Source organism: Rattus norvegicus, chromosome 2 (genome assembly GCF_021556685.1).
Source record: "Rattus norvegicus strain SHRSP/BbbUtx chromosome 2, alternate assembly SHRSP_T2T, whole genome shotgun sequence".
Classification (NCBI taxonomy): Eukaryota; Metazoa; Chordata; class Mammalia; order Rodentia; family Muridae; genus Rattus; species Rattus norvegicus.
Window position 1 is genome coordinate 120318973 of NC_141535.1, and position 15621 is coordinate 120334593.

At 45.6% G+C, this 15621-nt stretch overlaps 1 protein-coding gene and 1 pseudogene across 2 annotated transcripts in view; both read right to left on the minus strand.

Annotated features, from left to right (window-relative positions):
- Positions 1 to 12744, minus strand: part of Qrfpr (pyroglutamylated RFamide peptide receptor) — a 43879-nt gene extending 31135 nt beyond the window's left edge. The window contains exon 1 of the mRNA NM_198199.2: positions 12333 to 12744. Within this exon, the coding sequence (NP_937842.1) occupies positions 12333 to 12672 (340 nt within the window). The 5' untranslated portion in view covers positions 12673 to 12744. The remainder of the gene's footprint in view (positions 1 to 12332) is intronic.
- On the minus strand, positions 3073 to 4109 carry Pou5f1-ps3 (POU class 5 homeobox 1, pseudogene 3; annotated as a pseudogene). Its single transcript, XR_015672813.1, has 2 exons — positions 3287 to 4109; positions 3073 to 3159 (listed from the first exon to the last, which is right to left on the minus strand). The product of XR_015672813.1 is annotated as a POU class 5 homeobox 1, pseudogene 3 (transcript).
- Positions 12745 to 15621: the final 2877 nt, after the last annotated feature.

Consider the following 15621-nt stretch of genomic DNA (forward strand, 5'->3'; position numbering starts at 1 on the left):
CCATCTGGGATTCTTCAGCGGCAGAAGAAAGCAAGTGGGGAACTGGCAATATAGGAGTTGGTCTGCCATAAAGGGAGAGGCAGAAAATGGTTCTGTTTTCATGATCTACAGAAACAGCTGACACACCTCATGGAGGATAGAGTGGCAGTGAAAACACTATTGAGGCTGACACGGGGTTTGTGTCTTTTCAGATCAGTCAGTCCAGGAAAGGTGGACATAGAACAGCTTCATAATGGCTAAGCTCAACCTCAAAGCCTCATGCAGGCAGGGACTGACTAGGTCACAGGGGAGGATGTCAAAGACTTCAAAGGCGGAAGATGTATGTCATGGGGCTTACTGGCTATTGGATGGGCTCAGTCCTACAGTCACGTATAGCCAACCCTATGATGTATGGCCTCCTTCAGAGCTCCTTGCCCAGGGGTCAATCATTCTAGAGGAGCTTGGTGGCTAACAGGATCACAGTCATCGCTGCATGCATGAGCTTGTGCCACCGAAAAAAAGACATTCAACTCGCATGCCACTTATGACCAACAGCAGATGCAGTGACTCACTCTGCTGGGGTGGAGACAAACGGCAAAGGGGCTCTCAGATGGTACAGCCTGTGGTTAGGCGGGAAACTTTGAGCTCAGCTACAGCCACGCTCGGGAGATGGATGAGAAGCGAGCATCTTGCGGTGTGTGGTGCTCTATGAGGACAAGCATCCCTCCAAGAATCAGCTCAGGTGGTGGTAAAGTCCTGCCTGCAAAGCCTCATGGGAAACATGCACGGCTACCAGGGTACCATGTGAACCTCAACCCGAATTTCCCCAGAGCGAATCCACTCTATGCAAGCCAATCAGGTGGGTGGGACCCTAACCACCCCCACAGCGCATGACTAAGGCGGGAGCAGTGGATCCCACTGCTTTGTTCACAATAACTCTGAGTAAAGTGAGGCCCACCTGCCTGCAACCCTTCCAGAAATTTCCAGATAAATCAAGAAGTGTCGTTTTTGATCTTCCGAGGTAGAGATCAATTTTTAACACAAATATCCTTTCCTGTCCTTATTCTCACTGTCCTACAGTGGGAAGATCTTCTATATAGACTCCTGTGGTCGCTAATTCCCTCTTCTACTTTCTATGAAAATTTAGTGATTTGTTTTCTGACTTGTGACAGAAAAGACACTAGGCTCTTTTTTCTTCTTATTCTTCTCTTTCTCTCAAAATGGGCACATGAAGCTAATTCGAAAAAGAACATTCAGATTAGTCCTGTGTCACAATTTCTGAGTTTTCTTCCAAATTACTGTTTCTGTATCTCTCTCTTTTTTAAAGATATTTGTTTATTTTATGCATGCGAGTACACTGTCCCTGTCTTCACACACACCAGAAAAGGGCATCGGATCCCACTACAGATGGTTGTGAGCCACCATGTGGTTGCTGGGAATTGAACTCAGGACCTCTGGAAGAGCAGTCAGTGCTCTTAACTGCTGAGCCATCTCTCCACCCCCTATGCTGTGTATCTCTTGAACACTTTTCTTTAAAAAGCTGTTCTCCTTCCTCCCGACAAGACTATCACTAGCTGTCATGGTTACCATTAATAGATTTGGAAAAGCATCCCACGGGACTCTTGATGTCATCTATTTGCCCATATGGAAATTTCTATAATAAAATAAAGCTCCGTGGTAAGCCCTCTGGTCTGAACAGGTCCCATAAATTAATTTCTTTCCAATAAAATAAAGTCCAACAACTTCTTTTAGCTTACCTCTCCATTTACCAGTTTGTAAGCTCTAAGAATTCGCCAACTCTTCCAAGCAGCAAGCAAGGCATGTCTTTATTTTTGGTCTTCCTCCCCTCTCCCATCCATCCTGTGGAATATATTCTTGTGTTTTATGTAACCATAGGCAAAGTGGTATTTGTTAAAAAGAGTGATAGGTGCTGTTCTGATAAAGCCTGAGAGCCGCACTTCCTGGTTCCTCCACACAGCCAGTCCTGACCTCTGGCAAAGGGACTGGGAACCTCCGTGAGCTGTGCTAGCCATACCTAGAGCTATAGCTTTCAAAAGAGAGCCCTTGAGCTTTTTATTTGTATGTTTTGTACTCCAACCTATTTTTTAAAAATCTTTTATTTTACTTCTTTACAATTTATTTTGAAAGACTCGAGAGGCCAAGAGTCTCAGTAAAGTTACAGCAGACATCTTACAAAGGGACCGCTGCCCCGAGTTCTTGTCAGACTGTAGGCTGCATTTTGCACAACCTTCCATTTAGTCTTCTAAGCATTTCTGATTCTTTCTCACACTTTAAAAAAACATAATAACTCCACTGAGATCATATATGTGGAAGGCACTGTGTTTTTAAGAACTCTGCCTCAATCATTTTTTTAAAATTTGGCCTTCATAACAAGCTAGCCCCCCCACCCCCCACACACGGTCAATGTTGGTCAGCATTTACACCACGCAATGGTTTTCAGCTTTGGCTAGAAATTATAATCCCTCCCAATGTGTGGGACTTTTGAAAATGTGAAACAAGTTATGAAACACAGACCAACAAAACCAGAGCAACTTAGTGTGGGACCAAGTGTTGGTTAAAACTCCTCAAGTGGTATGATCCCTGTGTGCTCAAAGTCTGAGACTCATTGCTCCCCTCCCTCCCTCCCTCCCTCACTTTCCCTCTCTCCCTCCCTCCCTCACTCTTCTTCTCTCCCTCCCTCCCTCCCTCCCTCCCTCTTGCTCCTCCCCCGTCCTCTTCCTCTCCCTCCCTCTCTCCTTTCCCCCTCTTCTTCCTCTCTCTTTCTCCCCCTCCATCCCTTTTTTCCTCTCTCTCCTCCCCTTCTCCTTCCTCTCCCTCCCTCTCTTTTCCTCCCTCTCTTCTCCCTCCATATTCTCTCTCTCTCTCTCTCTCTCTCTCTCTCTCTCTCTCTCTCTCTCGTCCAAGGCTTCTTTAAGAACAGAACGATGTGCCTGTGCCGCCTCACGATCCGCAGCACTGGACTTCATCTTCTCTTCAGCACTTCCCTCCCCCGTGCCCCACCCTTCATGCTTGCCCACACTTCATGCTTGCCCACCCTTCATGCTTGCAATCCCTTCTCAGCAATTGAAGAACTTAGTCCCGAAGCCCTGCTGGCACAGGCCCCAGGTTCTCTTGGTCTACTACCTCCTTCCCGTTCCCTATGCTTGCCCCATCCACGGTCTGAGAGCCCAAAGCGGTGACAGGAAGAGTGAAAGGTTCACCCTCAGGGAAAGGGTGAAGTGGTGGTTTTTGTAGCCCTTTGCAACAAAATGGGGCCCTGGTGGACAGAGGAAAAGATACAGACTACCCCCGCCCCCAGGAAAGGAGATGCTGCAACTCTATATTCCTCTTGTTGGAAATAATCCGTATTTAATTGTTTGCCTTTCTGGTGACCACATCCTTCTCTAGCCCAAGCTGTTCTGCAATGCTGCTGCTGCTCTGCCTCAGGCTGGGCTTTGAGCACTGCAGAAATATGGTCTCCATGCTCCCTCTCAAGCTGGGTTCTCCTCCAGTTTCTTTTCTGGGCCTGCATCAGGGTCTCTGCTCTGAATATTTCCTCCACACACTTCTGCAGCAGAAGCCACAGCTTACACATGTCCTTGAAACTGAGCTGCAGGTCCTCTGAGTGGCAAATGGTCAGCTAGCTGAAACTTTCCAAAGAGAATGCCCAGGGTGAGCCCCACATTGGGAGTCTCTGCTGTTTGGGCAGCTCAGCAAAGTTCTTTCTGCAGGCTTTTCATGTCTTGGGATTCCTGGAGACTAGATTCCCCTGCTCTACCATAGACTCTGGGCCCAGGGGAGGCCCCCTTCGAGTTGCTCTTTGCTCCGGCTCCTGCCTGGCTCTTAGGCTATAAACTCTCCAGGACAACTTCTGCCATTAGATCACTCCAACCTGAAGTTCACAGTATGCCACTGACCATGGAACTCATGCAGCTGGGGACATTGGGAGATCCCCAAGATCTCCGAGCCTTGGTCAGCCCACCCTTGGAAGCCTAGTCAGGTCTGAGGTGACCCAGCCTAGCTCCAGCCTTCCTGGCCCATCGCTCATGGTGGAGATGAGAAGGCAAAAGCCTGAAGCTAGATGTACGTCTATGGGGAAGACATGCACTGCACTCCAAGCTCGGGTCTGATGGAAGCAGGGTTCACCTAAGGATACAGAAGTAAATTTTCTATATCAACTACCAAAAATTAATTTTCTTCATTTCCTTACTGGGCGAGAATAGTGAGTATACGTCAACGTGTCGATGTGCATTGTTCTTGAAGGCACCGCCATTACTTGAGATACTTTGGGCGCTTCTCCTTGGAATTGTTCTAAGTTTGACAGCTACCATTAAAAATATTCTTTTCGGCGTTGGGGATTTAGCTCAGTGGTAGAGCGCTTGCCTAGGAAGCGCAAGGCCCTGGGTTCGGTCCCCAGCTCCGAAAAAAAGAACAAAAAAAATATTCTTTTCACTGCCCACCCCAGGATGGTGGAGGAGCCATAGACCTGTGTGCACTAGAGGAGGCTATCTTTCCACAGTTGAGCCTGTACTCATAGCAGAATGAAATAGTCACAGAGCTTGGAAAATCCCTAGCAAAGCTGCTACTTGTGCCTGCCTTTAAAGCCATGGTTCGCCACCCTCTTGGGTCCAACAACTCTTTCACAGGGGTCGCCTATGACCATCAGAAAACACAGATGTGTGTCCACTATAATTCATAACAGTAGCAAAATTGCAGTTATGAGGTTGCAGCAAAAAAAAAATAATTTTATGGCTGGCAGTCACCACGACAGAGGAACTGTATTACAGGATCCTAGCATTAGGACGGTTGAGAAGCACTGCCATGAGCACCTCCAACTTTCTTTGCCAACGATTAGAATCATAAAGGGGGATAGAATTAGAACTTCCTACTTCCTTCTGGGTCTTCAGAAGTTTCCATTTATCTTAGTCATCCAAGTCCCACTCTCTCTTAGACACCTCCGAATCCTCACCCCACCCCACCCCGTCCTCCAGCTCTCTCTACTTATACAGTATATTCTGGAACCCCCCCCCCCCACAGTTACAAATGCCCCCTGCATACTCCACCATTTTGCTAAATTCTTCCCTCCCTTCTTGGTCTAACTAAAACTAGCTATTCTACAAGGACGCAGCTTTCTCAACACCTATGGTATCTTACTACCTAGAGAAGTTATCCAGGAAGTGCTGAGTACGCCATGGTTGTTCCATGACAGTACCGGTGACCGCAGTTTAGACCTTGGGCAGGAGGCGAGAGATGACGAGAGATCAGAAATCAGTGGACATCAGATTTCGCATCAGTTTTTATATATGGGGACTTCTGAGGAGTAATAGAAAAATAAAAGGCATTGCACTGCCGTGATGCAGTCTTTGGGTCAGGTGAAGGACCATGTCTTCAGATTGTAATTAAAGTTCCGGGTCACCCATCTGGCAAACATGAAAGTTCTGACCACAGTCTCTCAGTGCAGAAATGAAAAAAATGAACGAAAAGATCTTGCAAAGTGAGAGGAAGTGTAATAACCACCAAAGGGCAGAAGATTCAAAGAGGAACGTGAAGAGAGGGAGACTGGAGAACGAGGACATCACTCTTGATTGGTGGTCGGGGGACAAACCAGCTGTTCAGAATTATCTAGAAACAACATGGCCAGGGAATTCAGAGGAGGCTTCCAGACATCATGAAAAGTTAAAAAGAGGGAGGAGCAGGCAAAATGAAAAAAACTATGGATGAGGACAGGTAAATTTGATGGCTGCAGGAGAGCAAAGGGCAATTCAATGTTGACATTTCACCAAACCAATCAGAGGGGAGGACAAAGACAGAGCTCTCGGGCCCGTGTCTGAAAGCTATGCCACCCTGCATCAGTATAAAGAAAGCCCTAGGTACATGTCCTCTCACAGTGAGAATTCCCACTCCTGCTACCTGGGATTTCTAAAGACAGAGAATTCCTAGAGGTGAGTCAAAGAAAAGCTGAACCAACAAATACCTGGGGTTGGGGGTTGGGGCTGGGGAAGAGTTCAACAGTTCTAGCCATCAGGGAATGAAAATTAAAGGTCTTTGAGGTTCCATCCCTGCCCAGGTAAGGGATGTGGGGAAAGAGACATCATTATACACTTCTGAAGAGATACAAACTGGTATATGGCCACCACAGAAGTCAGAATAGAGGGACTTTAAAGAGGGATGGAAATGGAGAAGAGCCTGAGGAAGAGAAGGTCCACAGTGGGATCCAGCTCAAGGAGAGGTCCCAAGACCTGACACTATTAGTGAAGCTATGGGGTGCTCTCAAAAAGGGACCCATCATGACTACTCTCCAAAAGACCCAACAAGCAGCTGAAAGTGCAGATATGTGTACCCAACCAATGAACAGAAACTGCTGACCCCTGTGGTTGAATTAGGGAAAAGCTGGAGGAAGCTGAGGAGCAGGGCAACCCTGTAGGAGGACCAGCAGTCTCACCTAACCTGGACCCCTGAGATCTCTCAGACACTGGATCATCAACCAGACAGTACACACCAGCTGAGATGAGGCCTCCAACACAGATACAGCAGAGGACTCCCAGGTATGGGTTCAGTCAGAGAAGATGCACCTAACCCTCAAGGGACTGGAGGCCCCAGGAAGTTTAGAGGTCAGGTAGGGTGGGTGGGGTGGGGACATCCTCATGGAGATGAGGGTTGGGGGGAGTCTGGAATATGGAACAGTCAGGAGGGTGGACTGGGAGGGGAATAAAATCTGGAGTGTAAAAATAAATAATACACTTGGGTCTATAACTGAAGGATTCTAAGCCAACAAACCACAGAGATATTTACATATCTATGTTTAATGCTATATTAATCACAAGAGCTTAAAATATGGAACCAGCCTAGGTGTTCAACAATAGAAAAGTCCATAAAGAAAAATGTGTGACACACAGAGAGAGAGAGAGAGAGAGAAACAGACACACAGATACACAGAAGCACACACAGACACATGCATACATACAGAGAGACATAGACACATCCAACCACATACACACACAAATGCACACACACAGAGATGCACATTGTACTCATGCATACATAATACACATAGACACATACATGTACACACACAGAGACAGACACGTACAAACACATGCATGTGTACACACATAGACACATGCATACACAGAGAGACACACACACCAATGCAGACACACAGATACACAGACAAAAAGATACACACATATATATTGATACACACACACACTTTTATTCAGCTATAAAGAAGGATAATATTGGAGTTGGGGATTTAGCTCAGTGGTATGCTTAACAAGTGCAAGGCCCTGGGTTCAGTTCCCAGCTCCAAAAAAAAAAAAAAAAAAAAAAAAAAGAAAAGAAAAAAAGAAGGATAGTATTGTTATTTTCAGGAAAGTAGATGGTACTGGAGGTGGTAATATTAGATAAAATAATCCAGACTCAATAAGAAAGACAAACATTTCATATTTTCTCTGAAATGAATGTTGAAGGAGAGAGAAGGAATGCAGAGAGAGGGGAAAGAGAGGGAGGAGAAAGGGTTAACAGAAGAAAAGAACTAAAATGTTATACATTTTCCCTTCTGTGTGGAGAACATATATATATATATACATACATATATATATATAGAATATATATATGTGTATGAGGTGAGGGAAGAAAGAAAAAGGATATTAAGGATGAATCTCAACAAATTATAATGTTAAAGATGTGTGAAAATGTCAAAATTAAACTTGTTACTTTGGACAATAATTGAAAAATGGATTAAAAAATAAAATTTTAAAAGAAAAGGCAAGCCAACACTAGGGAAGGCAAGTGTGATGATTTGAAGCACATGCCGGCAACCCATGCCTTGGGCCTGTGGATCAGTTGTAAGCTCTCAGCTACGACTCCAGCATCATGCCTGCTGCCAGGGTCCCCACCATGATGGTTATGACTCAACCTCTGGCACTGTAATCAAGCCCTCAATTAAACACTATGTTTTTATAAGTTGCCTTGGTCATAGTGTCTTTTCATAGCTGTAGAAAAGTAACTAAGGGGTTGGGGATTTAGCTCAGTGGTAGAGCGCTTGCCTAGCAAGCACAAGGCCCTGGGTTCGGTCCTCAGCTCCGGGGGAAAAAAAAGAGAGAAAAGTAACTGAGGCAGAAAGGGAGAGGAATAAAGAGCTTCCATATTAGCTTGCCTTCTGCTGGGCAACTTGTAGATGATATAGATTAATGGCTCTCCTGACTGGAGTGTAGTCAGAAATAAATTCAGTGTTTGTGGATATATCTTCCTACCTGTCTTCTATGGAATACAGTGGTTCAAATGGGAATGGCTCCCAGAGGCTCACATATCTGAATACTTAGTCCTCAGCTGGTGGAACAGTTTGGGAAGGATTAGGAGGTGTGGCCTTGTTGGAGGAACAGTGTCGCTGGGGGTGGGCTTTAGGGGTTTGTAAGGCTTGTGGGATTCCCAGTATGTTCTCTGCCTCACGGCTGTGTCTCAATTTGTGATCCTTCACTACTGGATCATGGACTCTAACCCTCCTAAGCCATAAGCCAATTAAATGCTTTCTTTTATAAGTTGCCTTGGTCACTGTGCTTTATCACACCAATGAAAGAGTAAGACATTAAAGAAGAAGAGGAGGAGGAGGAGGAAGAAAAAGAGGAAAGAAGGAGGAGGAGGAAGAAAAAGAGGAAAGAAGGAGGAGGAAGAAAAAGAGGAAAGAAGGAGGAGGAAGAAAAAGAGGAAAGAAGGAGGAGGAGGAAGAAAAAGAGGAAAGAAGGAGGAGGAGGAAGAAAAAGAGGAAAGAAGGAGGAGGAAGGAGAAAAAGAGGAAAGAAGGAGGAGGAGGGAGAAAAAGAGGAAAGAAGGAGGAGGAGGAAGAAAAAGAGGAAAGAAGGAGGAGGAGGAAGAGGAGAAAGAGGAGGAAGAGGAGGAAGAGGAAGAAGAGGAGGAAGAGGAGGAAGAGGAGGAGGAGGAGGAAGAGGAGGAGGAAGAGGAAGAAGAGGAGGAAGAGGAGGAGGAGGAGGAGGAGGAAAGAAGGAGGAGGAGGAAGAGGAGAAAGAAGAGGAAGAGGAGGAAGAGGAGGAGGAGGAGGAAGAGGAGGAGGAGGAGGACTGCTCTGTGGTGCTCTGGAAAGACAAAATGACCTGTTTGCTTTCCAGCCATCAACTGTAGCAATTGATTTTTGTAGTGCTGCCCTAGATGGGTTACAAACCAAAAGCATGACATCTCTGAAGCAGGCCCTGGATGGAATTGAGGACCATGAACTCCATCTGGCAGTTCCAGGGAGCTCCTAGTCCCAGCAAGTCCTGTCACTGGGCTCCAGGGTGGCCAAGGCCATTTCTCAGAGCCTTTTGTGAGGTGTGTGTGTGTGTGTGTGTGTGTGTGTGTGTGTGTGTGTGTGTGTACATGCTTGGGGGTCTGAGAACCCCTGATCACCAAACTTTACTTTTCAATACTCATCATCTGGGGATCTTGTTACAATGCATGTGCTGATTCAGTGGTGATGCTGTCCTCAAGGGAAAGAAAAGGCTCACTGCTACCTGGAATGTTTGGGACAGCGGCTTGTTGGAAACTCACTAACTAGAAGTGTGAATTATTTATGATCTGAGCCATAGAGATGTGGGTTTCTTTGTCTGTTTTTGTTTTTTACCCCATTGTGTTTTACTTTTTAATTTGAGTTCCATGTCAAAGTCATAAAATCTGTATTCTTGGTTTCTCTTGGGGAACAGCAGTAGCAGTTACAACAGAAGAGGATGAGCCACCCTGCCCTTCCGGGAAGCAGCTACTTGTGGCCATCATTTCCCTCCTGGTGAAGTCCACATGGATGCTTTGTGTTCCTCCCCACCCTCCATGACAGGTCTTCTTATTTTTGACTTTTACACAACACACTGTCTTCCTTCCTTCCTTGCAGTGACCTGCTTTTCTGTCTCCTCCTGTTATTCTCCGTTTGATAAAATCGACTGAAATGTCTTACACAGCCTTCTTAAATTACAGCATTTTTCTCTCCCCAAACTTAGAGTGGCAAATATTCTCAAACACCCCTCTCTGTTCAAACACCACTTCCTCGTTCCAGTGACAGAGAGGGTCCTCATCGATCACATTCTAATTTTGCTTATTTTGGGGCCTCTTGTAGTCTCTGAGACCCCACAAAGACCTCGGGATTTATTTACTTTTGTCTTCCCAAGGTGATAATTTGTCACATAGGAGATTTTTCAATAGATTTGTCAAGTAACTAATGAGTTCCTTCTCGTCTTTTACATTCTCATGAGCTCCCCTTTGATAATGTATCATGATTAGTTTTGCAATTATTACCCTACTTACAGCATGCAAGTTAATTCTCTTATACTGTTAGTTGTGAGCCTAGCCTTTAATGATGGAGTCATCCCTCCAGCCCAAGTTAATTCTTTATATACCTATCTGCAAGTCTTCTTTGGGCTTCCTCTTCTCTTCTGAACTGTAATTTTGCTGTTGTATACTCAACTTATAGACCATTGTGTATCTCGTCCTGTATTAATATAAGCCACCTCCCCTGAACAGCTCTGAATGGAACTAATCATATATGTTCACAGCATGACTGCCCCACCCACATTTTGTTTCTGTGATGCAGGTTTTCCTTATGTAAACTCACATCGTAGCCCAGGTCTGCCAAAGACTTGCAATCCTCCTGCTACTAACGTACTAGGTTACAGGTAACCATACTTGATGGGATCACTTTTAAAAACACGTTTATATTTTCTCACACTAACCCTACAACACAAATGTGCAGCTTACTACCATCTCTTTCTAGCATTTAGAAGCTAACGTGAAATGTCTCCCGTAAAGCAGGAAGCAAAGGGAACAGAAGCATGAGGTAAATCTCTGTCGTTCCTACCTATGCTCTTTGCATGAAAGAGGTGCCTGGCCATCCCTGGGAACCAGTCCTCACTCTGGCTGGGGGCAAAGGATCTGCTCCATTCCACTTCTCTACTCCTTAACATTTTATTGAAAAATTGATGTCCAAACACGTCCAATTAGCATGTGTTAGAGCTAAAGGGTAATCTAGTCTTCAGACATCTCTCAATGACCCCACATTGCTTGTGTCCCTTTAAAAGTGGAATATAATTGCTTTCTAAATCGGTGTACAAACATTCAGACGTCGTAAGACCTTTCCTCCAAAAGACGTCCTGTGCGAGGGTCCAGATTCCCCCTGGGAATTTGTTGATGCCTTGTTGCAGCGGGTGAATCTCGAAACTCAGCCGCAGTGATCTCACTAGGCAGTGTGAGAAAGTGACGTCTGTGGACCACGACATCACCACTGTCAGGTCGATGTCACAGGTTCAGTGGCAACTCTTATCTAAGAAATGCATGGTAGCTGAGACGAGAGCCAGCAACCTAGCAGTCTCGTTTGCTGAAATAAACTCAGTACAAATCCGTGAAAAACAGCAGTGGTGGAGAAATAAACTAGCGATCGGCAGTGGGCAACGTGGGGCGAGAAACATCACTCCTGCGTTCGAAAGACCCCAGTAGGAGGGCAGAGATGAACATCACAGTAGTACAAGCCACCTCTCTTATTTAAAACCACGAGAACACACTTATTTATGAAAACACGTAGACGCTGTACACCCTCCTGAGGAACAGGGAACAGTGGGAAAACACAGCACACAAGTCCATGGACACTAGCTGTGTGTCTGGAAGACTAGAAAGCCTAACTTCAGTGTCCACACACACACTGTTCAAACTTAGAGACCCTACCCAGTGGGTTCTCTGTGTTTCTGCCCCTCTTCTAAGGAGGTGTGTGGTGGGGGCAGGGCTCATCTCCCTGTTAAGTCAAGAGGTGAAGCGCTTTCTGCTCTCTCTATGACTCTATTAGTACAATTTCTACAAAGGACTTGTCTAGGACACACTTTGGCTGTAAATATATTATTTGATGGTAAAAAAATATAAAGCTCATATATTAACCAACACTTATTACAAGCTCTTATATTACAAGCTCTTATCTGGAAGCAACACAAATAACTGGTAAACAAATCTGGAAGTTGGAGAATGAAAAGAGATTTTTAGCCTGGGGGAGTTGTTACCTCATTAAACCTGGAGAGAACTCTTTGTTATGGAAATTATGGAAAAGGGTTGAAATCGGTTGGAGGCACAGGTTCCCTCAACTACTCCTCTCACCTCAACCCATGTCTGGACAGCCTCCCCACCCCAACCCCACTTTTTGTCTACATTCTTGGAAAGAATGGCACAGGATTCAATTCGACACAGAGAGAAATATAAGATCAGGAGTATAAGCACAGAATGTGTGTGTGTGTGTGTGTGTGTGTGTGTGTGTGTGTGTGTGTGTGTGTGTGTGTGCGCGCGTGTGTGTGTGCGCGTGTGTGTGTGTGTGTGCACGCGTAATCACTGCCTTACCACCCAGCCACTTGTCGGAGATGTTCTGGAGCATCGTGACGGGGATGCAGAAGAAGGCAATGAGCAGATCACTGAGTGCCAGAGAGCAGATGAAGATGTTGGTGACGGTGCGCATGGCCTTGCTGCGGGTCACCACATAGATGACCAGAGAGTTGCCGAAGAGCGCCAGGGCAAAAATGAGTGCTCCTGCCAGCGCAAAGGCCACTTTAGCACGCGCGGGCAGCTCCGGAGTGTAGACCAGCGGTCTCAGCCCATAGCGATGAATGAACTGCTCCCGAGTCAGGTTGTGCGCGCTCAGCAGCCGGGAGAACTGCTCCGCGGTGATGTTGAGCGCCTGCATGCTGAGTGCAGAGTCCTGCTGGCCTCTGCTCTACTGTTCTAAATCTAAGTCTAGGCTGACAGTGCAGAGCTCCGGAGGAGCGAGGCAGCGCCCAGATTTAACCTGCCTGCAGGAGGCGGGGCCGGGCGAGCTCACTCACAAATGTTTGAAGTTCGCAAAAGTTCTGAGCCCCAGTGCCTCTGACACTGCCTCCCTGGGCGTGCGGTTGCTTCCTCAGGTCTGGAGAGCCGCCCAGAGCTGGTGAAGATGGGGGCGGAGCAGCCATCCACCTGCTGTCAGCTCCTCTTAGCCCTTGGTCTTGTTAAACCTAACATGAATTGAGTTTGCCAGTTTTCATTAAGTCTCCTCTTGAGAAATAATGTGAGCCACCAACGCAATTTAAAACAAAACCACACAAGAGGAACTTGCAAATAAAGCTCAGTGGTCTCTCTGTACCCTTTACTCCGGCTTAGTTGTGTTGTACTTTAAATATGCAGCAACAAAGATCCAAGAACTTGACTCTCTCTCTCTCTCTCTCTCTCTCTCTCTCTCTCTCTCTCTCTCTCTCTCTCTCTATCTCCCTCCCTCCCCCTCCCCTCCCTCCCTTCCCCCCCCTCCTCCCGCCCCCTCCCTCTTAGTCACCATTGACCTTCCCATGTAAAGTCACACTCTGGTGAGCCCTGCCTGTTTATGTAACCACCCGCCAATTGTTGGATATTTTGGACACTTCAGCTGTTAGATTACTTAGGAAGTCGCTACATATGATTTGCATATTTAATTTGTAAGGAGATCTCCAGTTATTTACTAAGGTTTCAGTTCACATTTCTAGTGATGATGTGTGAATTTTCCTCACAGCCTTGTCTGCATTTGATTTTGTTAATGTTTACTATTATTTAAGAGTGTGTGTGTGTGTGTGTGTGTGTGTGTGTGTTGCTTGCACATGAGTGTGCATGTATGAGGAGGCCAAAGCAAAAGTAACATATTTCCCTATCACCCTTGGACTTACTGGGTTGAGATAGGCTCGCTCACTGCCCCCTCAGGCTGCAGTTGGTAGGCTGGCCATCCATCCAGCTCTTGAGATTCCGAGATGCCTTCAGGCAAGTGTGGGGAGTGTGTTGGACACAGGCACGCCCAGCTTCTTAGTTTGCTTTGGCTAAACTATGACCGTCATGACCGCAGATGATGCTTTCTTACCCACACAGTCCATCGACACCTACAGTTAAAATCCTAGCTGTGCTAACAGATTGTAGTGACCTCAGTGGGGTCAGCTGCACTTTCCAAAGGCCCAGTGACTCTGAATTCTCTTGTGCTTACTCCACTGGCCCAGTTTCTCCTCCACTGAAATGTTGCCACATGATTTGCCCATTTTGTAATTGAACTATTCACTTTATATGTGTTTAGGGGCTCATTTAGATTATAAACTCAAGTCCTTTTTCAAGGAGGTAATTTGCAAATAATTTTCTTACAGTTTGCAGCTCAGTTGTCTTCTTAGCCGTTCCAGAATATTTTAAATGCTGATCGCACTGACTTTGCTTTAACTCCTGTAGCTCATAACTAGCTATTAAGTAGCTGTAGTTCATAACTAGCTATTAACTAGCTGTAGTTCATAACTAGCTATTAATTGTGTTCTTTGCTTTCTTATTGATTAACTTTCAGTTTTAGTATACCAAGCAATGGGTTTCCTCTTCACAGCGTATATCTTTATGGTTTTTCTTATTCACTCCCCTCCTTTGTTGCCCTCCTGCACGCCTTACTCCTCCTATGTTGCCTCTTCCTGTCCACAAACAGATCATTCACACACACTCACACTCACACACATTCACACCCACACACAAACACACACACTCACACTCACACACACGCACACAAACACACACTCACACACACACACTCACACTCACACACATTCACACACACACTCACACACACTCACACTCACACACACTCACACAAACACACACTCATACACACACTCACACTCACACACATTCACACCCACACACAAACACACACACTCACACTCACACACACGCACACAAACACACACTCATACACACACTCACACTCACACACATTCACACCCACACACACACTCACACACACTCACACTCACACACACTCACACAAACACACACTCATACACACACACTCACACTCACACACATTCACACCCACACACAAACACACACACTCACACACATTCACACTCACACACTCACACAAACACACACTCATACACACACTCACACACACACATTCACACTCACACACATTCACATACTCACACACACTCACACAAACACACACTCATACACACACACTCACACTCACACATATTCACACACACACACACACACACACACACACACACACACACACTCTCTCTCTCTCTCTCCTGCAAATGGAGGAATACATGCAGTATTTCTGAGTCTGGTTAATTTTGTTTAGCGAGATCTCCAGTTATGCATGTTTTCCTGAAATATTCTTTTCCTTTTTTTTTTTAGGGCTAGGAAAACTCCATTTGTATATTCCTTCTAACCAAAGATACATTTTTTCCTTTATCCATTCAATGATTGATGATCACCTAGATTGGTTCTATTTTCTCGGGGGTTTCTCCCATCCGTTATCTTCTTTCTTCATGAGCTCACAGTTTGCATATGGAAAGGCTGCAGATTTTCGTTGGTCAGTTTTGCACCCTGCTACTTTGCTGAAAGTGTGTATCAGACTAAGAGTTGTCTAATGGATCTGTTAAGGCTCTTTTTTTTAAAAAAAGATTTATTCATTTATTATATATAAGTACACTGTAGCTGTCTTCAGACACACCAGAAGAGGGCATCAGATCTCATTACAGATGGTTGTGAGCCACCATGTGGTTGCTGGGAATTGAACTCAGGACCTCAGGTTAAGAGCAGTGGGGCTCTTAACCACTGAGCCATATCTCCAGCCCCTGTTAAGGCTCTTTTAAGGATC